General features: G+C 52.2%; 1 protein-coding gene and 1 long non-coding RNA gene across 9 annotated transcripts in view; one reads left to right on the top strand and one right to left on the bottom strand.

The window, feature by feature from the left end:
• The window catches only part of Zfp710 (zinc finger protein 710), a 67,938-nt gene that overhangs the window by 7,145 nt on the left and 33,458 nt on the right, over nucleotides 1-27,335 (bottom strand). For 7 of the 8 annotated variants that reach the window (NM_001146000.1, NM_001145999.1, XM_030242314.1 and 4 more), the window contains exon 2: nucleotides 3,067-4,558. In NM_001146000.1, the coding sequence (NP_001139472.1) occupies nucleotides 3,067-4,530 (1,464 nt within the window). In that variant the 5' untranslated portion in view covers nucleotides 4,531-4,558. Of the gene's footprint in view, nucleotides 1-3,066; nucleotides 4,559-11,207; nucleotides 11,350-27,335 lie in introns of those variants that run through there. The other variant, XM_006540744.4, reaches the window with a different exon arrangement.
• Nucleotides 10,350-22,897, top strand: Gm21057 (predicted gene, 21057). The gene is made up of 3 exons (NR_045695.1): nucleotides 10,350-10,532; nucleotides 15,949-16,116; nucleotides 22,727-22,897. It is a non-coding gene; the product is annotated as a predicted gene, 21057 (long non-coding RNA).

Below are 27,335 nucleotides of genomic sequence, written 5' to 3'. Positions count from 1 at the left end.
TCTCGGGTTTGGTGGCAAGCACCTCTCTCTGGCAGGTCTGCTGTTCCAAGCTACCTTCCAGGATGAGGCGACAAACTGCCTACCAGGCTGGTGTGCAAGCAGATCTGATTCAAGGCCAGCACAATGTACCAATAAAAGCCAGAGTGGGCTGGAGGGAGATGGCTCAGTGGTTAATAGCACTGACTGACTGCTCTTCCAGAGGTCCTGAGTTCAATTCCCAGCAACCACATGGTGGCTCACACCATCTGTAACTTCCAGTACCAGGAGCTCTGATACCCATTCTGGCTTCCATGTGTGTGACACACACACACACACAAACAATTTTACATGTAATAATAAAATATAAAAGCTGGGTATAGGGGCACAAGCAGACAGATCTGGACACAGAGAGGGGAGAGGGAAAGCCAGGAGTCTCAGCAATAGAGCGCTTATCTACCAAAGGTCAAGTCCTGGGTTCAATCTCCAACACTCAGCAAAAGAATAAAAACCTTTGTGCACCCGAGGAAAAATAACTAACACTCAAGTATGCATAAAGTTCTGAGTTGCAGTTTGGGCGGTGGTGGCACACACCTTTAATCCTGCACTCAGGAGATGGAGGCAGAATAGATCTCCCAGCTGATTCTTATCACAGTAAACTGTCTGGTCGGGACTGCTGCCTGACTGTTTATGGCTCGGCACTCACTCAGCACAGGAATAGGGTTGCTGTGGGCACAGGTGATGCTGGGAGGGAAGGCGGGGTCACAGCTGGTCGCTCACTGTTCTGCTGAAGAGCACCTCACTGGGACAGATGCACATCTGTGGTCACAGCTGCTGTCTCAACTACTTAATATATAACATGCCTGCATTATGTGTTTTTGTGCGTGTGTACTGGTGACTGAACCCAGGGTATTTATGATACTTTAACAGGCCCCGTATCTTCTCTTAGCAGCCAGGCGCTCTTTCTTGTTATACATCCTCTTTATCCTTGTGACAGAGTGGGCCACATAACCACCAGGGGGCGCCATTCAAGAGCTGTAAGCACAGATGTGCACGGGGTACACAGGTACCTTTAGGGTCTCTTGGCACTTTAGTATGGTAGAGATCTTGAACACACAGCTACTGATCATCCCTCACTCCTAGCTTTGCAGACACTAATAATCAATTACACAGTTTTACTGATGAGCCCAGGTACAGCATCTTTTTTTTTTGGTTTTTCGAGACAGGGTTTCTCTATATAGCCCTGGCTGTCCTGGAACTCACTCTGTAGACCAGGTTGGCCTCAAACTCAGAAATCCGCCTGCCTCTGCCTCTCAAGTGCTGGGATCAAAGGCGTGCGCCACCACGCCTGGCTCATCTTAATCTTTCTTAACATTATACATTTAGCAGCCAAGACAACTGACAGGTCAGCCTTGCCAATGGTCCCTGCGCTAGCAGAAAAGTTCTGGAGAAGTCTAGGCTGGAGAAGTTTGGGATCCTGGCCTGGTAGGCTCACTGTAGTGTCTACTGTGACACTATAGGTGTCTCATAGGTCACCACTCACAGCCTTGAAAGGTTAAATTTGAAGGAATCTGTGGGTCAGCCAACTGCTAGGATGGATGGTTAGGTCTAAGAGGCTCCATTCCACCTTCCTGGGTAGAAGGGCCTCTTCGGGGAGGGAGGTGGTGATGGCTGAAAGGTGAGGGGAAGAGAACTCGTGACCTGGCACCAGGAGGAAGAGGAAGTTGGATGAAGGTTGGGTCTAGCTACCTGGTGTATGAGAACGCGGCTGCCCAAGTGTCTTCACAAAGTACTTTTGTCAGGTAAACGTTTTTCATCCGGTATACTTTTAAGATATACATATTCATTTTATGTGCATGTGTTAGCTGTGAGGATGTCTGTACATCATGTGTGTGCTGGTGCAAGCAGAGATCGTGAGAGGGTATTGGATCCCCCTGGAACTGGAGTTCTCGGAAGCTGTGAGGTGCTGTATGTGGAAGCAGAGAACCAGACCTGGGGCCACTACAAGAACAGCAAAGTGCTCTCAACCGCTGAGCCATCTCTCCAGCCCGCTTTCCTCTTTGTGTGCATGTGTGACCATGTGTGTGCAAGTGCACATATGTGCACATGTATGTGTGGAGGCCAGGTCAGCCTCAGGTGTTGTTCCTCATGGGCTGTTCCATGGGAGCCTGTGGCTCACTGATGAGGCTGGAACCCTCCCAGGACCTGCCTCCTTCCCCTGCAGTGGGATTATAAATGCATGCCAGCATGCCTAGCTGCTTACACAGGTATGGGTGACTGACCTCAGGCCCTCATGCATACATGGCCCCGTCTTTTATGGTTGTATATTGTGTGTGTGTTTTCTGTGTGTGTGTCTGTCTGTCTATCTGTCTCAAGTGGCAACTAATGGGAGTTGGCTCTCCCTCACCACATGGGTCCCAAAGAACACACTCAAGTTTCTCAGGCCTGGCAGCAAGTGCCTTTACCTGCGAAATCATCTTGCCAGCTTTCCCCAGCCCCATCTATCCCTCTCATAATCATATATGATACACCTCTCTCTGGTGTATGCTTGTGTACATGTGTGTGAGGGTGCAATTGTCCGGAGACCAGGGGCTGTCTTTCTCAATTGTTTCTCCTCCTTATTCTCCAAACCTTCCTGAACTTTGTCTTTGTCATCTGGCTAGTGAACCAACAGGAGCCACCTGTGTCCTCTCCCCATGGGGGTGGGGGTCTGCTCGCCCACACACCCATCTTTTACAGGTGAGGTGTGCTGGGAACCTGAACGCAGGTCCTCATGTTTACACAAGCACTTTACACTGGAAACCATCTCTCCCCAGGCCTCAAAAACACTCTAAAGAACATAAGCACTCACGTGGCAGGCTATAACCATCTGTGACTCCATTTCCAGGGGATCTGGGGCCCTCTTCTGGCCTCCAAGGGGACCAGGCACACACTGCAGTGCATACTCACACACATAAAATAAAAATAAATCTTAAAACAAACAAACAAACAAACAAACAAAAACTACCTGTGTACCACACCTAAAGGATCCCATCAGGGCTTTGGAGGGCATTGGAAAGAAAGTGCCATGGCGGAGGCTGGCAGCCTTACCTTGTGGGTGAGAGAGTGCTGCTTGAGGTGATGGATCTGGCTGAACTCCATGCCACACTCAGTGCACACGAAGGGCCGCACATTCTGATGCTTGAGCATGTGGTTTTGTAGCTGGCTGCGGTAGTGGAAGGACTTGTCACACTCAAGGCACTGGTAGAGGGTGGGGCCCTGGTGGGAGGCCAGGTGGCGCTTGAGCTGGGTCAGGGTGGAGAAGTCTAGGCCGCATTCGACACAGACATGGCAGCGGCCACTCTCGTGCTTCACCTCATGGGCCTTGAGCTCGCTAGGGTAGGCGAAGCCGCGGCCACAGAAGTGACAGCTGTAGGGCTTCACCTCCGAGTGCAGCAGCATGTGGCGTTTGAGGTGGCTGGTCTGAGTGAAGGCCTTGTGGCACACCTGGCACTTGTGGGGCCTCGTGCCCTGGTGTGTCAGCAGGTGCGTCTGCAGGTGGCTAGGCTGCTTGAAGAGCTTGCTGCAGTGGGGACACGAGTGTGGCTTGATGCCGTTGTGGCCCAGGATGTGCGTCACGAGGTTATACTTAGATGTGTAGGACTTCTCGCACATGCGACACTGCCAGCGTTTCTGGCGGTCACCCGCCTCCACTAGGTAGGAGTCATCGATCTGCACATTGATGTCCAGCCGGTCCAGCTGTGCCTTCTTGTGGCGCTCCACTGTGGAACCCGCCGTGTCAGCCTCGAACTCGCTGGACTCCTGCCACACGAAGCCCTGCTCTGGTTTGACGAGTTCTGTCGTCGATGTCATGTTGGGAGGCTCAGGATTGCTCAATGGGGCCAGGTGGGGCGGCTCAAAACTACATTCAGTGGGCAAAGTCTCTGGTCCAGGTAGTGCCATGCTGGGCTCGGGGAAGCCATCCCGGGCTGGATCTGGGAAAGGAGGATCGAATGGGGCCATGTCCAGCTCTGGCCTTGGAGTTCTCGGCAAGTGCCGGAGTGTCCGGGGCTTGCGGCTGAAGGCGCTGAGGTCGATCATCTTGACGGCACTGCTCTGCACCAGGGCCTCGCAGCCGCTGCTGGCCACCTCGGCTGGGGCCTCTGCAGGGCCCGGGTCTTTGTCATCACCAGGCACAGACACCTCATACACCTCCTGTTCCTCTTCCTCTTCTGCCTTCTCAAACTTGACCTTGGGTACCAGCCTCACAGGGGGCCGTGTCTTCCTCCGCGTGTGCTTCTCAAAGGCCGCCTCTACCTCCAGCACCTCCTCTTCCGGGGGCTCTTCCAGGGCTCGTCCATTACAGGCCAGCTGATAGATGTCCGGCCCTGGCGGTCCTGGCTCCCCCATGGCTGTCCCAGTCAATTCTGGCCCTAGGTCTGGATAGAAGGCCTCAGCACTTATGGTGGCTCCGAAGAGCTCATTTTCTGAGACCAGGCCCAGCACAGCCGCCTGAGCCAAGGACAGCACCACCACAGCGTCGGTCTGTGTCCCTGAGTCCATGAAGCCCTCCATCCCGTGGCGTCTGGCTACGAGGGCATTTCTGTAAGAGAAAAGGGACCGTTAATACTGCTAATCCCATGCCTAGGGGGCACCAGACTCATCAGACAAGGGTCTAGATAATTTGGGGTGTGTATGGCCTTGGCCTTGAGAACAGGATATGCTTGTAATATGAGGAGCAATGACCACCTCTATGTATCTAGCCATCTTCTCCATCTCTCTGAGAGGCTCTGGGTGAGACCCACCTCCTGCTTGCCTAAGTCTTTCTATCTGTAAAACAGGAAGGAGGGTGGATTTCATCTGTGAGTCTTTTTCTTTGAGACAGGGTCTCACTACGTAGTTGTAGGCGGTCTAGAACTCATTATCCTCTTGCCTAAGCCCCCATGCTAGAATTACAAACATGGGCCACCACATCCATCTGCCCAGGGGTTCGGTAAGTGCACAAATGCCCATGTGCAGGCCTGCGTGAAGGTCAATGTCGGGCTTTTTTAAAGATAGGGTCTCTAATTGTACCTGGATCCTCCTGACTGACTCTGCCTTCCAGCTCTGGGGTTGAGGTTTATCTGCCCGTCCCGTCCTCAGGTCTGTACAGCAAGCACTGTCCGACAGAGCTATCTCCCTAATCTACGCCCAGTGGTTCTTAAACTGGGTCTTACAGGGTCTTCACTGTGCCCTCAGAAATCTGTTTCAAAATGCGCAAATATGACTCCACTCTTTTTTCAAAAAACAAAACAAAACAGGATCTCAGAATGTAGCTGAGGCTAGCCTGGAATTTGCTATCCTACAGCCTTAGCCTCCTGAACGCTGCATTTACAGTCAGATATGTGCCTCCATGCCGGGTGATTTATGAATGAAGTTGAACAGCCTTTTATTTTTCTCTTTTGCAGAGCTGGGGATTGGACCCAGGGCTTTGAGCTAAGCAAGCACTCTTCCACTGAGCCCCAGCCCTTCTGTTTTCAAAATTAATTACTCCATTATTTTAAGAACTGATTAAAAAAAACCCACCTACTCAAAATATAACGTGCCACATTTCTAACATGCCAAGAGTCCCACTGGCGGTGCTGCCAGAGTAATTAATTTTGCACAGACCCTGGGAATGCACCGTGAGGTGTTAAACAATCATTACCATCAGTGATAGTGTGGCTGCATGAATGGGGATTTAAAAATATATAGAGAGAGTAAAAACAATAGAACATGCAAAAATAAATTAGGCTCTGAGACTGGCTTCAAACATGGGCTGCCACCGGTCAGCCCTGATGCTAAACGGTCTATCATACAAGACACTGTTTTTCCTAATTAACTAAATGCCATATGCATATATATCCAAATATACTGATAAAAAGATAGCTTTGGATGACACTGGAGCTGTGGCTTGTGAGACCACTGTCCGACGTGAGTCTGGATCCCAGGGGCTGGTGAGATGGTTCAGCCAGTAAGAGCGCTGACTGCTCTTCCGAAGGTCCTGAGTTCAAATCCCAGCAACCACATGGTGGCTCACAACCATTTGTAATGAGATCTGATGCCCTCTTCTGAAGACAGCTACAGTACACTTAAGCAGAGGTCCTAAATTCAATTCCCAACAACCACATGAAGGCTCACAACCATCTGTATAGCTACAGTGTACCCATATACATAAAATAAATTTAAAACAAACAAACAAAAAACCTGGATCCCAGGCTCATGGCTGGGTTCTCTTATCTAACAGTTTCAGATAATCAATGGACCCTGACCAGTTGTCAAATCAGCAAAAGTGTCCGCCTTTCCCCTGGCTTCCCAAGCAGTGCAAGCCCCAGCCTTGAACAAGGTGCCCTTCCCCAGCATTGCTTGGGTGCTCTGCCACCAGCTTCCTGGCCTCTGCCCACTCCCGTGCCCGTGCCAGCTTCCCCAGGACTACAGCACACCAACAGCATGCCTGTGCTGTGGGTGCCTCCTCCTGGGCTTCAGATATTCACGTCCCCACGCCCTGCCTTGGCTCAGTTCCTGACACACTCCAGAAAGAGGAAGGACACTCGTGGGGTGGCTCTGGCCTGCCTCACTCCTAGGGCCAGCGTCCGGCACATGGCCAGCGGACAGCCCTTCCTCAGGAAATCAGTCCAGGCCTGACGCTGCCCTCCCCCCAGCACAGGAGCTTCCTCTTCCTGAGGAAGCTAAAAATACCCCAGACAGGAATCCGGCCTCCTTGCAACAGACACGGAAGATTAAACTGTTAAGCTCAGAGCAGGGCTCTGGTGGAAGGGGTCACATGGGAGTCCTGCCGGGAGCGTCCGGATCCATCTGGAACTGTGCAGGTGGCTAAACTCACTTCTGCTCACCCTCGCCTCGGCCAGCTTCACTTGACTAGGGCTGCCCACTTCAGTCACTTGTAATTGGTTACTAAAAGGTCACTCCTATGCCTTAGTTTCTCCATCTGAACAAGGATGAAAGCTCACAAGGAAGGGCATGGGACCCCCAAGAACGTGCTGCAGGCAGGACAAGGATCTTAGTTAATTACAAAGCCCTGAGTGAGAGCAAAGATGGACAGAGCTTTATCATCCTAGATCCCCAGAAAGAAGACAGTCTCAGGGCTGGAAAAACTTTTCATCCTTGGGCCCCAAATTCAGCAAAGCTTTGGTGATTGCAAGGATAGCTGTCAAGAATTAAGAACTCATTAAAAAAAAAAAAATTGCGGGGCTGGTGAGATGGCTCAGTGGGTAAGAGCACCCAACTGCTCTTCCGAAGGTCCGAAGTTCAAATCCCAGCAACCACATGGTGGCTCACAACCATCTGTAACGAAATCTGACTCCGTCTTCTGGAGTGTCTGAAGACAGCGACAATGTACTTACATATAATAAATTTTTTTAAAAAATTGCTAAATCCCAGCTGGGTAGAAGGTCTAGTGCATAGGGAAGGTGAGGGACTCTGTCCCCACGGAACCCACTAGCCAGAGGTGGCTTTCCTAAATACAATGGAGAGAATGCCACGGTCTGCCACACCAGCCCGTCCCAGACACAGCACCAGACAGCAGCCCCGAGTGTATACAGTGGCTTTGAGCAAACAATACACTCAGCAAAATTTTTAGACTTCCCACAAGTCAGGACCCAGGGGGATGGCAGGGCCAGCCAATCACGGGCAGGGCCTGTGCTTGGAACTTGGCACTGGAAGCTGGGTGTGACAGCCCACGCCTGTAGTTCCAGCGCTTGGAAGGTGGACTAAGTTCAGGAGTTCAAAGTCATCCTCAGCTACATACTGAGTTTTGAGCAGATAAAACAAACAAACAAACAAACAAACAACGAGTAACAATAACAAGAATCGGGGTTGAGTGCTAAGGTCAGCGCTAAGTCTGTCCCACTGTGTCTCAGAGTTCAGTTTCTCCATTCCCACTCTTAGGGAGGCTTTCTGACTTGGAACACACAGGACAAGACAGTGTGGCTTTCCTCAGAAGCCCAGTTGCTACACCCCCCACCCTCCCATAACCCCAAGAAAATGATGCACAGGGCCTAATTCACATGCAGACAGAGGGTGACCACTGATCTCTGGCCAACCCTGCTTGAGGGGAGACCATGAGCGGGGTCTGTTTCCTGACTGCAAGAAAAGTCCTGCAATTAACTATACAAACTGGGGTCCCCTCCAGCAAGGAGCCACTCCTTCGTGTCACATACAGGATATAAACCAAGTCTATATATCCCAGGCCACCTGGGCCTAACCATCCGCCAGGAATAGGTGGTTTTGACTGTTGTCTGTTCTGGCTGGCAAAGGGCTCTTACTCAGTCAGTACTCTTTGAGGGCCAAGGGTGGGGGCCTAAGAATTGTCAATCATAGCCACAGACATGGCAGAAGCTTATCATTACTGGGGGCTCCAGGCCTCATTTAACCCTAAAGCAACCTGACTCCACAGCCAAGGAATGGTGACAGGAGTTCTTAATTAGCAGGGCAGAGCTGGGTCGCACCAGGCATCACTAGCACCCAGGGGGACTCCAATTCCAAAGCTGCCAAATCTGGAGGCCACATCATAGCATAGTGCAGGAGCTGCCCAAGGGTACCTGGGGCCAGCAGAAGCCTGCAACCCGGTGGCAGGGGCTGAGCCCTGTGTATTTGTGGTCTGGTCTCTTGGGGTAGCTATGTAGGCTGTGCATGCGTGAGTATGTATTGTGTCTGCCCAAGTGTGTGTTATGTGTGTGCAGAAGGGGCTCTGTTGACAGAGAGAAGGACAGATTCTAAGTGACTTGCCACTCTGCCTCTCTGTCTGATGTACAGAGATAAGTATGGGGGAGGTGGCCTCTAGTACAGTGTCCTTTTCATCCTTTTGGACCAGTCTTTTGGCTTACTTGTCCCTGAGTCCCCTGGCTCCTCCTCATGGGCTACAGCCCTTCTGTCTGATGCCCTGGCCCTGACTGCTCAAGGCAGAAGAGTCCACAGGGGACTGCATCACTTGTGGCACAGGGGTGCTGCAGGGCCCCAGGGGCCCCCTATGGCACCTGCCTTCTCAAGGCAAGGCCTTTCTTTATCACTTGTGCTGTGGACCCAACCAAAACCTGAAGGTGTCCAAGAGAAAGAAAGGAGCTTGAAGGGCCCCGTGCTCTTCCAAACTGTGTGGCTAATGATGGGGCATCCATTAGTGTGGTACCTCTGCAAAGCTCCTCCCACTTCTCATCCTGCCTCTCCTCTCCCCAGGGTGTGGAGAAAGTAAATGTTAAAGGCAAGGATAAAGAGTAGCTGCCAGAGTGCTGTAATGCAGGGAGTGGGCTAAGGGAAAGAAGAAAGGGAGAGGGAAGAGGGAGGGAGGAGGGGGAGGGGAGGGGAGGGAGGGGGTAGAAGAGGAGTGAGAGCGAGGGGGAGGGAGAGAAAGAGAAAGAAGCTGTGGAGGACAAGAAACAAAGGCCCAGAGGGGGAGGGGACCCAGGGAGACACAGAAGCCCAGGGCTGCCCTATTTCCCAGGGCTCAGCATCACCTCTGGGCCAGAGGGTCAGGCCTGATCCTGGGGAGGGAGCAAAGTCTCCCCTTTGAGACCCAGCAGTAGGCTTCTCCATCCCAAAAAGGGCCCCAGGCTTTTCACTGTTACTCCAAAAATGCTTTGTCTCCGTCCTACAGCTCCAGAGGGCTGACACAAGCTCAGGGACCATGGGCAAGTCACCTGATACCCGATACTTTGGGGTCTCACTGACCCCACTATAAAACAGACAAGAAGGCCTGCTTGGAATCTCAGGGTTATTATGAAAACCTACAGCCCATATCCTATGTGCCTGCCACATCTTATCTGCCTGCCACACAGGGTCCCCTCATTACAGAGCCTTCCCTTATTACAGTTCCTGTCTTCAACGGAGACCCCCCCCCCCCCTTACCCCTGCTTAAGGATAAGAAGGCTTGGCCAGGAGGTAGTTTCCCAAGCCTTTAATCCCAGCACTCTGAGTTCAAGACCAGCCTAGTCACACAGTGATTACCAAACAAACAAACAAACAAACAAAAAAACCAACCAAAGTCAGGGGTGCTCTGCAGGCCTCTTGTGCCCACTAACTACAAGCGACTTAACCTGGTGACTATTTTCCTGAGGGCTCAAGAGGACTCAGTCCCCGGTGCTACCTGAGCAGTAACCAGGGCTGATACCAGGAGGCCCAGTTTGCACTTGGGCTCCTTCTTCTTGGCCGTGAGTCAAGAGGCTACTCAGGCTTGGGCTCCACTTCTCCAGTGGAACCAACTGAACTGACACACATGTACCAAGCACCTCCCGACTGCTGCCAGTGTAGACAGCAGGTGGGGCCTGAGATCTGTGAGGGCAGGAGGGGCAGCCTCTTGTGGGAGGGACAGGCTCTCAGGGAACAAGAGGGAGGAGTCAGGGTTTGGCAGTTCAGACCTCCAAAATATGGCTCTGGCGTCAGCTGTGATACTGGGAGGAGAGGCAGGCCCCAGGGTGGGGCAGTCCAGGTAGCCTGAAAGAGAAGCAAGTTCCTGGCACACAGCTGAAGAAACACTCCTGGGGATTCACCTGGTAGCAAAACCTCCCCCTTGGCTTCCTCCTGTTGTTCACACAGCAGACCCAAAGGTAAGGTGATCCTATCTATCCTCCTCAGAGAAGAGGAAGTGAAAGCCCAAAGCTTGTGCAAACCCTCGGTTCCTTGCCACAGTCTCGCTTCTGTCAGCCATGGGCCACCCACAGCATGGAGGCCCAGCGGAAACTTAGCTACTGTAGTCTCTCCTCCCCAGCTTCCCCTTTCCAGAGGTTCAGCTCCACAAGTTAGACGGGAGCTGGGCCAGAGTACATAAAGGTCTGATATATATTAGCCCCTGCTCTGTCTGGACAATGTCTTACCAAGACTGGTCTCGAACTTGTGGACTCAAGGGATCATCCCACCTTATCCTCCTGAGCACAAACCTCTCATGAGGAGCTCCTATCTCCCTCGACAACCACCATATCCCTACTCACTCAGCCCTACTGAGTGCTAGGATTACAGGTTTGTACCACACACAACACCCGGCCCTGTGCACCACCACCACCACCACCACCACCTCCTCCTCTTCCTCCTCCTCTTAAATAAGGCCATTGGGACCATAAAAGGAGGAGCCATGGGTAGCAGGTCTCCAGCCTGGATGCCCACTATGGCCTGGGTATGGCCTAGATGCCTCAGCCTGCTGCCCAAGGCTGGCCTTAGTTCTCCTGCCGGCCCTCAGCCCCTCTCCCGCTTGATGGTTCCTGACAGGGGCCTCTGCCCATACTAACTTCTCTGTCAGGATGGAGCGTTACCCAGACGTCAAGAAAGAATGAATGGGGGCTGGCGATGGCTCAGCGGGTAACAGTAGCAGCTGCTCTTCCAAGGACCCTTCATTCCCAACACCTCAAGATGGCTCGCAACTGTCTGTAACTTCAGTTCCAGGGGATCCAAGGCATTGAGAGAGAGAGAGAGAGAGAGAGAGAGAGAAGCTAAGGACCCCTTGATGCTCAGCAATACATGGCTCTGCTCTCAAGTCACTAGAACCCTGGAAACTACAGGCTGTCTTCCACCAGACAGCACACAGCCCCAGTGAACAGAGGACCTTTTTCTTTACCGCAAATGCTGGACATGCACCTCACCATAGCCTTTGGTAGAGATCCTTTCTTTGAACCATTTTGCCTGGTTTTAGGGTCTTCACTGCAGGGTGGAATTTTGGGGTCCCTAAGGCCCCTGCGCCACACTACAAGAACTGATCTGGGGTTTAAGTCCTAGTACACTTTTCTCCCACATACTAAACATAACTCTCCTGCCCCAGGATTGTGGGCAGGGCATTGCTGTCCACCCTGGAGGGTTGTAAGGGCAGTAGACAGAGCAAGGGTCTCACCAGTCAACCGTCTTGTGGAGTGTTTGGAACCTAAGAAGTCTGCCAAGACAGCTGTTCCTTGCCCTCAAATGCTAAACTAGAGGGGTTGGGGGTAGGGCAGGGTTGGCCCTGATCTGGAGCCCAGTCACTTTCCATTGCGTCTGCAATCAATGGGCCCGTGAGCCCGTCTGGACTGCTGTGCCTGTGAGGCCCTTCACCGTGCACGGCTCCCCTTCTCTGTCTCAGATCCTTGCCTGCAAGTGACTTTTGCACATGCCAAGAACACTCTTTCTCGTTCCTCAACCTTTTGCGTTTAGTTCATGCATCGCATCTGCAGGAAATCTTCCTTGTGCTGCCCCACCTGCCGAGGTCCCACCCTCTAAGTCCTCAGCAAGTCCAAGTTTAATCCTTTTCTGAGACATTTCCCAGCCAGGTGTGGTGCTACAAACATGGCACTGGGAGCTGGAGGGCAGCACTTGGGTTCCACTGCGACTCCAGGTACACATTGAAACTATGTCTCAAACAACAAACAAAACAACCCAAACCCTTCTTCCTTCTTGGACTTTATCATAATTTTTAAGAACTTGTTATTGATCTTTTTATCAGGACAAATACTGGCTTTGTATCTGAGATCTGTTAGATGCCAATTTCCAGGTGTGGATACCTGGCCCGTGTGGCTACCCCAGCAGCACCTTGTGAGAACAGAGGCTCAAGGAAGAAGAGGCGGCTGTGGAGCAGAGCTCAGAAAGTGGCCACATAGACAACCCCAGCCTAGCCGCCCTTTCCCTGAGTGGCAGGACCAGCTCCTCTTCCCTGGGGAAGGGACAGCAGGCGTCCTGTATCTGGAAGGCTTCTTGTCGTTTCTCTAATTCTAGAAGCAAAAGAGCACACCTATGGTCTCCTCAACAAGGATGCTGTCTGTGCTGGCCCCCAAGACTCCCAGCTTAATAATGTAACAGGGAAAAACAAAACTTTGGTTCACAAGTGCAAGGGGCAAAGAAAAGAACCACAGATGACTCTGGCTGGCTTTGAACTTTGTCGGGCCCTTGGATGAGTACATGTGAGCTTCTCTGGGAGTGGGGGAACAGCATTTCCAACCTACAGATTCAGAATCTAAGGCAGTCCCTGTGGGCAGGGTGAAGCAGGCTCCCCAGAGTTTCCCCACTCAAGTCCAGACAGGACAGATTTCAGGGTCACATTTCCCCTCCTTTGCTAGCCTACCGGGACCTCTCATGGCTTCCCTTCCTCTTCATCTAGCCTCCTGTCCTGCCCCTCCTCTGCAGAGTCCCTGCCTTCTCCATCCTGTCTTCTCCTCCCTCCATTCCTCCCCTCTTCTGTTTCCATGGCAACCCCATCCTCCGCTCCGCTCTGCCACTCGGTCTTGCGTTCCCATCTCATCTCTTTCTCCTCTTTCATCTCTCCCACCATCGCAGGGTAGAGTCCAGCTCTCCCCCATGTCCATTGCTTCTGGCCTGCTCCCATTTGCTCTCTTTTATCTCTCCCCATGTTCTCTTGTCATCTCAGAGTGACCTCTATTTATCTCTTGCTTAAAAATAAAAACAAGAAAAGAAAGGGAAAAAGAAACTCTAGTCCATTTGGCTCTCTGGTTCGGTCCCAGCCACCTTTCCCTTGAGCCAAAGGTCAAGGCCCCAGGACTGCAAGGAGGAAAGGAGCCCCCCAAGGGAACTTCTCTGCCTGCCTTGAGAATTCTCCTTTGGTTTCAGCAGTGGAAAGAAGAAAGCACACAGTTGGGGGTGGGGCTTGCTGGAAGAGGCCCCCTAGAGTAGCCTGAAGTACCCTGGAGACAGAGCAAGGCCCAGAATCCCCCATGATGCTGCCCAAGGTAGGAATTCACTGTTCTCAGGGAAGCCCTAGCCCAATCATCCAACAGCCCTGAGGGCCTGTCCCCAGCGCACTCTGACTTAAGAACTGGGTCCTCAATGGTCTCAGCGCTCTTCCCTACAAACAGGTGACAAAGAGGTGGAAATCACCAATTCTTCAAGATCCACTTGTTTTAGGGATGTGGCCTAGTAGTGGAGCGCTGGCCTGGCATGCGAGACGCCTTGGGTTCTTTTCCTGGGAGGAAGGCAGGGTCAAGGGCTTCTTCCCAGGGTCCTTCCAGCTCCCACAGACCGAGCTGGGGTTTTCCTTACAGATAGACAAACTGAGGGCACACAGGCTTGGGCCTATTAACTAGACCCCGTTCCCTGCACTCTAGGACACAGCAGCCCCAGCCTAGCCTCCTCCAGGACACTGCACTGCTGTGTTTAATCTACAGTGATCAGAAGCAAGTCCAGGAACAGATTTACCACAGAAAAGCAAGCAAGCCGATTATGCCGCCGGCCCCAGGGTCTCAGAGCGACACAGCATAGAGAGGTCAGTAGACATGGTATCAAGCCCCCTGGAGCTGGGCGTGGTGGCACAGGCCTTTAATCCCAGCACTCAGAAGGCAGAGGCAGGCGGATTTCTGAGTTCGAGGCCACCCCGGTCTACAGAGTGAGTTCCAGGACAGCCAGGGCTATACAGAGAAACCCTGTCTTGAACACCCCCCCCCCCCAAAAAGTCCCCTGGTGTCGTGGAGTAGAATGAAGGGGCCCAAAGGCTATGAGAGACCTGGCAGTAGCTGAGGAACACTGTGTGGTGGGGAGGTGGCAGGGATTTCAGCCTCTGGTTCCTGGGCTCCCAAGTGTTCTGTCCTGCCAGTGTAGCTGACAAGGTTCTCTCCAGGATGCCACAAGTGACAGGGGCCCAGAGGAAGCCAGGGCCTCCCTCTGCAGGTAAACAGGAGAGCTGAGCTGTGCATCTTCTGGCAAGAGGCTCAAGCTCCTGTGGGTGAGTCCTCGTCTGTAACCAGGATGGTGCCAGGGAAGGAAGCTACCACAGACAGAGGCCAGATGTTTACCTTCTGAGATCATGGATGTAGAGAATGGGACTCTGGTGACAAAACCCCTTCTACAAGCGGGCATTGTGGTGCACACCTGCCATCCCAGCACTCCTGGGAAGTTGGAGCAAGAGGACCACTTGCTGCAAGCTCAAGGCTAGCCTGAGCTACAAGTTCCAGGCAGCCAGGGCTCTGCAACAAGACCTGGTCTCCAAAAAAAACCCAAAAGTCAGGATAGGAAAGGAAAGGAAAAGCAAAAAGAGAAGAAAGAGACCTGGGAAGAGCTGGCCTCCCTGGAGGGAGGGAGGGAGGGAGGGAGGGAGGGAGGGAGGGAGGGAGGGAGGGAGGGAGGGAGGGAAGAGGCAGAGAGGAGTTGAGTGACCTGGCTGAGCCCCCTAGGTTCAGCGGTGGCCAGGTCTAATCTCAGGCCTATGCTTTTAAATGAAAGCAGTGAGAAAGTGCTGAAGCCTGCAGTTGAGGCTTGTGTGCAGGGAAGCCTCAGGGATGGGAACCATTGCTTTCACCCATGCCTATGCTAAGGGCCACATGGGTGCCGGCAGGTCACAAAGATCTTCAATAGCAGGGACCTCACAGCTTCTTAGAGGCAAGATTAAGAGTCACCAAACTGGAACCGCAAAATATCAGACAGGAAATGAGTAAAAGACCAGCAAAGACCACCCAACCTCTAACATGGGACATGATCACTACTTTCTAGGGTAGCCAGGAGGTGGAACTGGAGCCCACTGGATGGAGACTGATGTGGGGTGCACCATGGGAAGGTGGGTGGGAAGGCTTGGTGACAGGTGATTAGGAAGCTGTCACTAAGATAGATGCAGCTGGCACAAGGGCTGTCAGAGGCTGGAGGCACAGGGTGGAGAAAGAAAGAGTTCAGAATAACTGCCGACGGAGAAGCGCTGGGGTTGGAGGGCAGGCAAGGAGCATGGCCGGGCCTGCAGCCCTCCCCTCCCTCTCCTCCAGTAAGCCTTTGTGACTCCTCCCCGGGGCCTCCATCCTTGAACGTCCCCTGACAGCACTGCCTCTCTCCAAGCCAAGGCGGCACTGGAATCAACATTTATTTTGCAGTCACCCACACACCCGAGTCAGGTCTGGATTTATGCCAGGAGAAGAGTAATTTAGGTCTGCAGGGGGAGGGACAGCTGGAGTACACACAGGCAGAAGTCAGGCACACACACACACAGTGGGCCCAGTGCACTTCCATACAGGGAGATGGGGGAAATCCTGAGCATGGAGTGGAAGGTCACAAGATCATGCATTCTGCCCTCAGCCTCACAGCCTGTGGAGAGACCGCACGTGTGGACGAGGCGGCTCAGTGAAGGAGAAGGCTGGGGTCCTGTAATTAGGACAAGTGCACTGCGGGCTGATGGATCTCCAGGTACCAGATGCTAACAGAGGAAGGGGCTGAGGGAGCCTGGCTGCCACAGGCTGCAGAAAGGTAAGCAGGGATGTGTAAAAGACAGAAGTCAGAAGCAGGCAAGGAGCAGGAGATGGCCTTGGAGGAGGTTCCTGGAGGAAGGCAGGCTGATGGATGTATGTGGGATGCCCAGAGAGGAACTGGGCATTTCCTCTTCTATCTGGATCACGAAGGATGGGGCACTTATTTGGGGGAGGGGAGAGTGCAGGTGGTGACTCTTCCTGTGTGTGTCCAGAATCTGATATTGCGAGGTATGGGTGTAGCCTAAATGACAAATAACTTTGCTGTCTACGATCTTATTTATATCAGGGGAATGCCTGGCCTGAGCTCAGCTTCCAGTACACAGAAAGGGGCTGGGTTTACTAAGGAGATAGTTCGATCTATCAAGGGCTTGTTGTACAAGCACGAGGTCCTGAGTTTGGATCCCCAGAATTCGTATAAAGAGCCAGGCACAGCTGTGGGCACCTGCAACCCAGTGCTGGGAGGCAGAGTCTGGAAGATCCCTGAGGCTCGTTGGCCACCTAGTCTAATCTAGCCAAATGAGTGATCTGCAGGTTCAATGAGAGACCTTGTCTCAAAAAATAAGGTAGAAGAGTGATTGAAGATTCCCAGCACCACCTGTGGCCTACACACACACACACACACACACACACACACACACACACACATGCTCGCGCAACCACCTCACAACAGAAAGACAGGAATGAACATATCCATTCACATGGGCACAGTGCTCCACAGTTTACAAATCCCTTCCCAGGCCCGACACCATTGTAATGTAAGTTCACTGCTTACATTTCCCTACCAGCCCACCCCCCCCACCCCCCCACTCCCCCCCCCCCCCCCCCCCCGGCCCCGGCACAGACTGCACACAAGTGGGGAGATGGAGGCACAGGGAAATTCAAAACGGTTCCCAAGCACTGCTTCTCAGAGCCCGGTCTCCTGGGTCATCCTGATTTCAGGGATGTGAGCAGCGGTTAGGAGCCTGCACAGCCACTTGTGGGGTTGGCTGTGTGTCATAGTGCCTTCATGGGAGGGCTCAAGGAACAGTGGATTGGAAACATTCCGAGGGCTGGTGAGACCGCACAGAAGATAAAGGTGCTGGTCCACAGGCCTGCTGACCTGGCATCCCTAGAACCCACATGGCAGAAGGTAAGAACTGACTTCTGCAAGTGGTCCTCTGATCTACGCACGCACGCACGCACGCACGCACGCACGCACGCACGCAGGTTGGTTTTATCCTCTTTCTCCCAAGGATTGGGGAGCACTGTAGGGTGTAAGAGCTAGGTAGGAGGAGGAGTGCTGAGAGTTGCTGAGAGTCCCCTGGACACGACATGGCCACTGCGTTCATGAACTCAGGGCAGCAATGGTCACCTGCGCATGGTTAAGCCCACAGAGAGAGGCCCATTCCACGCAGGCAGCACTAATTCAATGCAGTGGGTTACAAAACACAAACAAACAAAACAAAACCCAACCAAAGGATGGGGAGCCAGGAGGCAGGGAGGGTTAGGGGAAGTCTGGGGAGAGTTAGGGATTAATAGGATCAAGATGTATATGTGTATGAAATTGTAAAGAATTTTTTAACTATAAAGAAAAAGATCTTCTTTTCAAGTTCGCTTTATTTAAAAAAAATTGTTTTGAAGGTTAATGGAGGATAGTGGGCATGGGGACTCACACCTGTACTCTCAACACTCAGGGGGGGTTGGTGCAGGATGGCCATTAATATGGGGCCAGCCTGGGCTACTGAGACCCTGTCTCAAAATAGCAAAACAAAACGAAAAACAAAAAACTGTAGTACACCTCTGTGATCCCAGAACTCTGGAGGCAGAGGATCTCTGTGAGTTCGAGGCCAACCTGGTCTAGATATTGAGTTCCAGACTAGCTTAGGCTAGTAAAACCCTGTCTCAAACAAACAAACAACCTCCACAACCAAACCAAACAACAGCAATTAAAATAAAAATAAAAGAAGAAGCTTAAGGCCCTCCTCAGCTACATACTGAGTATACTGCTAATATGATGTACTTGAAGCCCCGAGGAGGAAGAGGAAGGAGACAATTAGGGTGAGAAGAACCATTCTGCTGTCAGCTGTGTGTTGCGTACTTAGGCCTAGATGGTTGCATCTGCGCTCAACTTTTTTCCTTGTCATTATCCCCTAAACAGCACAGCACACCAGCGACTCATAGAGCATTTACATCGTGTTAGGTATTATTATAAGTCATCTAGAGATGACTTAAATCATATGAAGGATGTGTGTGGGCTGTGTGCAAGTGCTACGTCACTTTATATAACTTCTCACAGAGACGGCGCCATGGCTGTAAGTAAAAGCAACTTAAAAAGGAGGCTGGAGACAGAGGAGGTGGTCCTGACTGAGGACTCTACAGCAGAAGGATAAGGGGTTCAGGCTAGCTCAGGTTACATATTGAATTCTAGTACAACCTGGACTATTTAGCCGGGCTGCCTCAAACAAATAAAACAAAACAAAACCCGCAGCCTGCTATGGAGTGCTGAGCCCTGGCTTAGAGTGGAGTCTTTGACTCCGTCCATCCCTCCTGAAGTGGGGGTAACAGGAGCACCTGCCTGGCAGCCTCCGAGAGCAACAACGGGAGGGCCCAGAGAGTGTTTTACTGTTGTTGGCTTTGGTAACTCCATGACCACACAGCCGGTTCCTGCAGGAGCTGGCTCCTTGGTGCCAGTTTTTAAAGAGGCAGGGAGAGCTAGTGAGATGGCTCAGATAAAAACACTTGAAGCCTAAGCTTAGACTGGAATTTGATCTCCACATGCCAAGATGGAGAGAGCTGACTCCCCAAAATTGTCCTCTGCCAACCCCCAAACACACACACACACACACACACACACACACACACACACACACATTTAAGAGATGTTGCCATATGTACCCTGCTAGGATTCAGGAATGTTTTTGCCCAAACTGGAATAACTTGAAGGCCACCCACCACCCACACCCGCCTTGGCAGGTGAGATCTGCCAGCAGGTGTCCCAAGAAGCCTGTGGAACCAGGAAGCAGTGGCAGCCCTACTAAGCCCCCAGACACAAAACCCATTGCAGGACTCCACTGAGGGGAGGGGTCGGCCATGGCCACATTTTTTTTTTTTTTTTTTTTTGGTCTCTATCAATTCCTTGAGGCACAAAGCCTGAATATCCCTGGGGAAATGGACACCTCTCCCCTTAGGTGACCAACTCACTCAGACTTAGCACAGAGTCTGCTTTGCCTTTTTTTTTTTTTTTTTTTTTGAGACCCGGGAAGAATATTCTCAGAACCTGCACACAGTAGGTACTCAACAGTCCCCACGCTAATACCCTCTACACTGCGGCATCTGAGTGACATCTGCTCTCTGGTGCTTGCCTATGTCTTTTTGCTTCCGATACCCTCCATCTTTGGCTCTGCTCTAGTGGGAAAGAAGTAGCCCATTCCATGACGACTGGAAGCCTGAGGACAGGGATGGGCCCTACCTCGTGGTAACTCATTCATGCCACTGGTCCTGTGTCTACGTTGCTAATGGTAACTTCAATCCACACACCAACAAACCCAGGCTGGGGTATGAGGCATGCCTACCGGCCAGGGCAGGAATAATGGAAGGACCCACAGACCTGGCAGTGGATGTGTGACATCAAGGCCAACCCCTTCTCTCGTGTCTCCTTGGCTATAGCGGCCCGAGCCTCCCTCCTCCAAACAGCTCCTGTTCCTGGCTAGCAGGATAGACTGAGTGTAGCCCCGGCTGCCCAGGCTCCCCAGGTCACAGGACCTAGAACAGTTAGCATCTCCTGGGTGGTAGAGCTGACAGAGGCCTTCCTTCCTCCAGGAGGGAATGAGTTCCAGTCAGCAGGGTTGTCTCCACCTAGAGAGAACCAGCCTCAGTCTCTGCCACCTGCTTTCCCCTGTTTAACTCCCAGCCTTCCCTCAGCCTTGCTCCCTCCCTGACCCCATGTGCAGATGACCTCTAGTACCACAGCAGACCACAGCCCAGGCACTGCCCAACTTCCATCTCCACCACATGATCAGGGGCCATCCACTGCCTCCTGCACTGGGCTGTGTGACCTCCGTCCTCCTCTGGAAGGTCACTGTTCCTCGCCAGGCAGACTCTGCTGGCCCTTCGCCTCTGGCATCCCCAAGTGTCAGTCCTTGCCACTGTCCTGCTGGGTTCCCTCAGGGAAGCCATCTCTGAAGCCTCCATCCTCACCCCAGGCCCACCACTGCTTGAGGAATGAACTCTGTCAACCATGATGACCCCCTGCCTAAACTTCAACTTGCCCATCCCTGAAGCCACGCTCCATTTTCAGCTCTGTAGATTCAAAACTTTTTTTTTTTTTAAGCCACTTTTGAGTAGCTAAGGTTAGGCAAACATGGATGGCTCCACACTTTTCTCTTTTGGATTCAGAAAGACAAAGATGGCAGCCCCGCTGCCCCTTGAGGAGCCATAGTAGAAGGGTAGAACTACCACAGCTCGCTGGTTAGGATATGGTCAACACTACCTGAGGGATCAAAGAGGGTGGGGGTGGCTAAGTAGGGTTTTGTAAGTTGTATAGAAGTCCAGCAGGTGACTTAACAAGAACATTTACTTAATAAGGAGGGAACTTGGATTTGTTATAGTCCAAAGACAGGACACAGGTCTAAACATGCCTGGGGTAATGGCTACTCAGGCCACAGTGATAGTTCCCTGCATCTGGTCCTATCTGGACTGCACAAGAATGGAGTCAGTACTCAGAAGATACACTACCAAGCTAACCAAGCATAGCTCTCAGGAGGGGCCCATCTTCATCGTAGGGAAACAGACCCGCAGAGAGAGAACCCAGTAAGGACCCAAACGGAATGCATGCTAGCTCCCAGGTGATGCTTTATTTGGGGAGAGCCATCTAGCAGAGCACTCAACCCTGTCCCAGGTCCAGCCAATATGGGGACAACTGCTTCTGCAGTGTGACAGTGCGGTAGGGGATTCCCGCCTAGACAGCTGTCACGTAAACATGACTTGGCCTTCTTGCTTGAATTCAGTCCAAGTGAGGGTCCCATGGCTTCACCAGGGCTACTCTGGGCCAGGAGGTCTGACAGCAGGCTCCCACAGAGGACAGAAGTTTGGGGAGCCTGCATTCACCCCTGACCTCTGTCAGTACAAGCCCCAACTCAGGCAAGGCAGAAAAGGAACTGTCTCGGGGCCTTGCTGGACTTCCCCCCGCTTGAGGATTTGGGGTTCCTTATCTGTAACAACAGGTATGTCTTGCCCGATGGGGACTTTTCCAAACTTCCTGCCCTCTGAGGGGGTCTAGCACACACCAGTGTCTGCAGAGGGAGGTCTGTGCCACAGCGTGGTGGAGGGGGAAACCTCACAAACCCACTTCTCTAACTTCTCCCACCCCTTGAAAACAGAGGCGCTATTCAAAAAAGGAAAAAGAATTAAAAAAAAAAAGGGGCAGAAGAAAAGAAATGAGGAACTGAATAGAAGAAAAGGGAGGAAAAAAAAGATCCAGAGAAGAGAGAGAGATCCCCGGGGAGGTGGGGAGTGCCCAGAGTGAAAGGCAGAAGCGAAGGAGAGCAGAGACAAAGCATGGGAGAGAGAAAGACAGAACTTTAAAGAGAAACGTTCCGGTGTGAATGCAGCGTGCAGGGGAGACAGGAGCCTTGAAAAAGAGCAGCCCAAAGCGGTGACCCCTCATTCACACACGGTGCCAATCACAGGGACAATGAGAACGCGCTTTCCGTCTTTTCTCCTTCTCTCCTTCCTGGGGGTGGAAAGGCTGGGAGCTACGTGTTAATTTCTGAAAGTGTGAGAACACACTGAAGCTCCCCTGAACTCACAGCAACCCTCAAGAGCTCCCTCGTGCTTGATGGCCCAGCAGCCATACATTCTACTGCAGGGTTGGCTGGCCCTGCCCCCAGCCTGGGCTCTGGCCATGGTCACCCCTTATGGGGTCCTGGCTGAGTGGGAGCCCATGGGTGAGATGTGCCTCTTGGGCTGGGAACCTGTGAGCATCATCCACTGTCCCAGGATACAGGAGGGGGGGGCCTGTCTACTACTCCAGATGTCGAGCATCACACAGAGAGATGGTGCTCTGTCCAGGGTGACTAAGCGGAATGACAAACAGTCAGACGACCAACTGTTGGGTCTGTGTCTCTTGGGACAGAAAGGCCCTATGGGCAGAGAGGTTTGCTCTTCATGTACCAGAGCGCTGCATTTTCCCAAGTCACCCAAGACCCAAAGGCAGAAAGAACAGAGTTGCCACCACGGGTGTGGAGTGTATAAGCCCCAGCAACTTGGAAGGCTGAGGCAGAAGTTTCCCTTGAGCACAGGAGTCTAGGTCAGTCTAGGCAACACAGCCAAAACCCACAGGTCAGTGGCAACCCAGCCACAACCTACTCTTGGTAGAAGGGAGGGAGGCAGGGAGAAGAAAGCATGGCTGGCCTGGGCTTGGATCAGAACCTCCCTCTCTTCCCTGCAGCAGGCCACTGTTCTGTACTGGGCAGTGTCGAGCTCCAGGGCGAGACAATGCTCACACACTGGTAACCAAATGGCTGTCCCAAAATGGCTGTAACCAAAATCCACCTGTCCTCAGAGATGGCAGGTGAATGTCCCTGCCCCCCCCCCCCTTTCTTTGTCTTGCCTTCTCTCTTTCTTCCTAGCTTCCAGGACCCAATGAGTCATAAAACCTGGAACGGCTGGGTCACCTTTCTGCAATGGTTTCCGATCAACCTAATGCTGAGTACTGAGAAGTGATGGGAGTGGAGAGGCTTCAGGAAAAGACTGGCGGGCTTATTGATTGATTGACTGATTGACTGACTGAACAAGTCGCTGCCCTCCTCTCTATTGGATGTGCGGTCTGCGCAGAGCTCAGCACTGCAGGCTGGGATTAGAAAATGAGGAGGACCAATGGGACCTGGCGATGGTGGAGGCCAGTCGGGGTGGGGGAGGGATGGAAACAGGCCAGGAAAGAAACACTTTCCTCACCATGGCCACCAGGAAAGACTTAGTTGGAATAGGCCCAGAAGGGCTCCAAACCTCAAACCCAACAAGGAAACTGTCAAGAGAAAGGACATGAAGCAAATCCAGGCTCGCAGGGTGGAAACTTGACGGAACCACAGCCTACACCTCTCGTACTTCTTTGTGACACACAAATGTGGGCATACATTTGATGAGCATCTCTGTGTGCTGGCTAGCTCCCATACACTCCTAGGGTGGTAGTGAACAAGAGCCTCATGCCATATGGAAGCAAAAGTGAAAAAACGGCCAGTCATACACACTACGGTGAAGCTGTGTGGGGAGGAGAGTATCGGGCAGTGGACAGCGGGCCCTCTGGTATCAGAGGAGCATGTGCAGAGGGCGCTGCATAGAATCATTTTAAGTAGTGTGTTAAACGTAAGGTAACGTAAGGTAAATGCTTATTTGTAGGATGATTGTGGTCCCAGCATGTGGGTGGTAGAGAGATGGGAAGACAGAGGTGCCAAGATCATCCTTGGCTACAAAGTGAGTGCAGGCTAGCCTGGGCTACAAGTGAGGCCCTATCTCAAAAACAAACAAATAAAGCAGGGCTGGGGAGATGTCTGCTATGCAATCATTGGGACCTGAATTAAGAAACCCAGAAGCTGGGATGTCACCTAGACCTGTAGCCCCATGACCCCTGGGGCCTGCTGCCTGCCAGGCTCACTCTTAGCTTAGTGAGGAGACACTCTGTCACAGAAAGATGGTAGAGTGTGATAAGGCAGACGCCCGATGCTCCCTGGCCCATGTGCCTAGGTGTGTGCACACGAGCACACACACAAACACATACCACATATACACACACACCGCACATATACACACAATACATAATTAAGAACAACAAAGTTCCCCTTTGTTTTGAAAAGGCTTTAAGGAATTCTGCTGACAGGCTACAGGAGCACCAGTGTCTAGAAATGAAAACACAGCTACTTCTGAGATGACAGAGAAAAACAGCCCACAATTGGGTCCTGACCTCTTGGTGTCCTGGGAGGAGTTTGAGACGAGGACAGAAAAATGTCATTCGGTGGGACCTTCAGAGACTGTAATCTACACTCTTAAAAAGTCTTGTATTATTTTTTGTGCATGAGTGTTTTGCCTGCATGTGTATCTGTACACTGTGTGCCTGGTGCCCTTGGAGAACAGAGGAGTGTGTCCGATCCTCGGGAACTGACTGGAGCTATAGACAGGTGTGAGCTACCGTGTGGGTGCTGGGAACCAAACCCGGGGGCTTTTACCCCGAGCCATCTCTGCGGCCCTTCAATCCCTTTTTGAAATAAGTAACAAAAACAATCATAGCTTGGTACTCAGTTTGACGGTGAGCAAAATTAACCCAAAAATATGACTTTATGAAGAAGGAAAATGCGGTAGGATGCCATGAAGGAGATTCCTCATATACAAGAGGGTGGGCAGTGGTGGTACGTGTGTGTGTGTGTGGGGGGGAAGCCTACAGTGTGGGCATGTGTTCTCAAAGAGACTGAAGCACTGGGGTGTCACCCTGGGAGGAAGAGGCATGACCAGAGACCACACTGGGACCAGCTCCTCAGGAATGCTGGGAGGACTAGTGACACCATGGAGCTCTCGATGGCACACGTGTATGCCTGAGGTCTGGGTTTCCTCACAAGCCCCCAGCAGAGCCTGCTGGCTCACCTGGCATCATGGCCACCGTGCCTAAGAGGCTCTGGGTCTCACATGCACACTGGTACCTTCTCCCTTGCCAGCAAGTCAGCTAGGGCCTCAATAGTTCCCATCTTTTAAGTCTAATGCATGCTTGGTGCCATTTCCACCTGAATAGCGTCTCCTTTCCACCAGAGGAGTGGAGAAATGCAAAGCACACCAAAAACCTCCGGGACTGTAGAAATGTCAGGCAACACCCCAGTGTGCTCCATGGGACACAGCCCTGACCAAGGAGCCTTTGGACCCAACTCTAACAGGTGTGGCCACCTGGGTCTCAACTTGTGCAAGGTGCAGGGCATGAAAGAGGTGTGGCAGCTGATGGCCAAGGCAAGAGCAGGGTTAAAGTTGCAAGGTCGCCAGACGAGACCATACAGGGCAGGTACTCCACAGTACCTGGTTTCAGTCACCAAAGCTCAAAATTACGGCTAGATTACATCTGATATTCTCAGGCTCAGGGCTGTGCTGGGGTGACTCTGTGCTGGCCCCCAGCTGCCCCTGCAGGGAGTCCTACCTTATGTCACATGGCTGGGCCCTGTCCACTTCTGCCTCGTAGCCTGGATGTAGGCCGGGCTTCAACCTCTTAAACCCCTATCCATGAAATGAAGATAGCACACACCCAGCCATCCAGGTTGGCTATGGACCCAGTGAGATAACCTTTCCGGTCAGCTGGGTCCAGCTATAAATAAGTTAACTGAAGCAGGAGAGAGCATTCCATGACTCACAGGAGGTAAAAAACAAAGGCCATGCCTCCAACTGGCGATCCCTTTTCCCCTTGCAATTTTCCCGGATACACCTTTCAGCAGAGCTGTAAACCAGTAAACAACTTGAAGGTACTCAACCTGACAAATCCAGAGTCCTCTACAACACAGCTGGCTTGCACAGACTCTTCAAAGACAATGTCTCTCTCTCTCTCACACACACACACACACACACAACACACACACACACACACACACACAGAGAGAGAGAGAGAGAGAGAGAGAGAGAGAGAGAGAGAGAGAGAGAGAGAGAACGGGGGACTGGTCTGAGTCAAAAGCTAAAAAACAAAACCAAATGTACAGCACGGATAGGAAAGAGGCACCAGAGACACTTTCAGAGAAGCAGGAAAATTCACAAAGGATGATGTAATGGACGGTATCGCTGAGTAACAATGTTTCTAGGTGTGATCAAGATCCCAGGTGGGAAGCCCTGGCTCTGAGGAACAGCAAATATGTGGGATGGACCTCCATGATAGAGCGTCACCTGTCAGTCAATTTCACAATGAAGCCTTATGAGTAAATCAGGCCTTGTGGGCAGGCTGTGACTTGTTCCTTGGGTCTACTGGGCCTGGCTTTAGTTTCTTCTGCCCATGGCGGAGAGCAATGGTGTGTAAAGCAGGCTGCAGTGTTCCTAGTCTGCAGGGCAGATATTAAAAATGCTACATGGACCAAACAGTGGGATGACTAGGCAAGTGAGCGCTCAGACCTGTCAGGGAAGCCCAGCTGCTGCAGACAGAGAGGAAGTTGCAGAGTGGGCAACGGCTTGGTAGCTCTGCTGCTCAGCTCAGAACGGAGACTGGCCACCCAGGCTTGCTGGGATGACCCTGAACCCTCAGCTGCTTCCTCTCTGGGGGGGGGGGGGGGGGCAGCACCTGGTCTCCCACTGCTCATCTCTCAGCGCGTAGACAGCCTGTTTCCATTCCTGTAGCCTGTTTTGGACCCACTGTTCTGTGGGGTCCACGGCACTTTAAGGGCAGGAACCACAAGTGTCGGGTCAGAGTTTGTCCCCACCTTCCCGGTGCAGCTAGATGGTGGCAAGCTTTCCCCAGAGGCGGTACTTGGTGGTAATCAGGCCTCAGCCTCCCCCTTCAGAACAAGGGTTCTTTCAGCTGATTCTCTAGGGAACCTTACTCAGCTCAGAGCTCTCCCAGTGCTCAAGGGCAAAGCAGTCTTCCCATTGGCCTTGTCCAGTGCACCAGAGCCATGGGAGAGTCCCGAGGCAGCGGGGCCACCTTCCCAAAGCCTCAGTGGGGGATTTCCAGGGAACGCAGCCACCTAGACTGGGCCTACCCCAGACCCCAGTAAGATTGAAAGGTCCTTCAAATAACTGAAAGTAAACTTGAGAGCCCTGCCCTCTGTCCCACCACCCAGTGTCCTTTCCCTTCCAGCCACTCAAGAGCCCCCCCATCTCTTCAGCCTGCCCTGCACCCTCACCTTTCTGTGCTGTGGCCTCCCTGTCTCCACCTCCCCAGATACCAGCATTCTTCAAGGCTCAAGTGTCTCTTCAGGAACACAAGTCACTTCTCCAAGAGAGAAGACAGAGAGTTTCCTGTTGTGTGGAACTGAGCACAAAAGCTGGAGAAAGAGTCATTAAGAACCCAGCACCTTGTTCCTCCTGAGAGCCTCAGGACCTCAGGAGAGCTTTAGGCAAGAAAGTCATATAACATTGTGACAGACACACAGACACACACAGAAAGACAGAAAGCCACACACACACAACCTTGAGGTGCAAGGAATGAAACCTGGAGCCTTGTACAGGCTAGGTAAACATCCTACCACTGAGCAACAGGCACAGCCTTGCCACCAATGTTTGTTGGTTTTG

Source organism: Mus musculus, chromosome 7, assembly GCF_000001635.26.
Source record: "Mus musculus strain C57BL/6J chromosome 7, GRCm38.p6 C57BL/6J".
Classification (NCBI taxonomy): Eukaryota; Metazoa; Chordata; class Mammalia; order Rodentia; family Muridae; genus Mus; species Mus musculus.
This window is presented reverse-complemented; position numbering and strand designations above follow the sequence as displayed.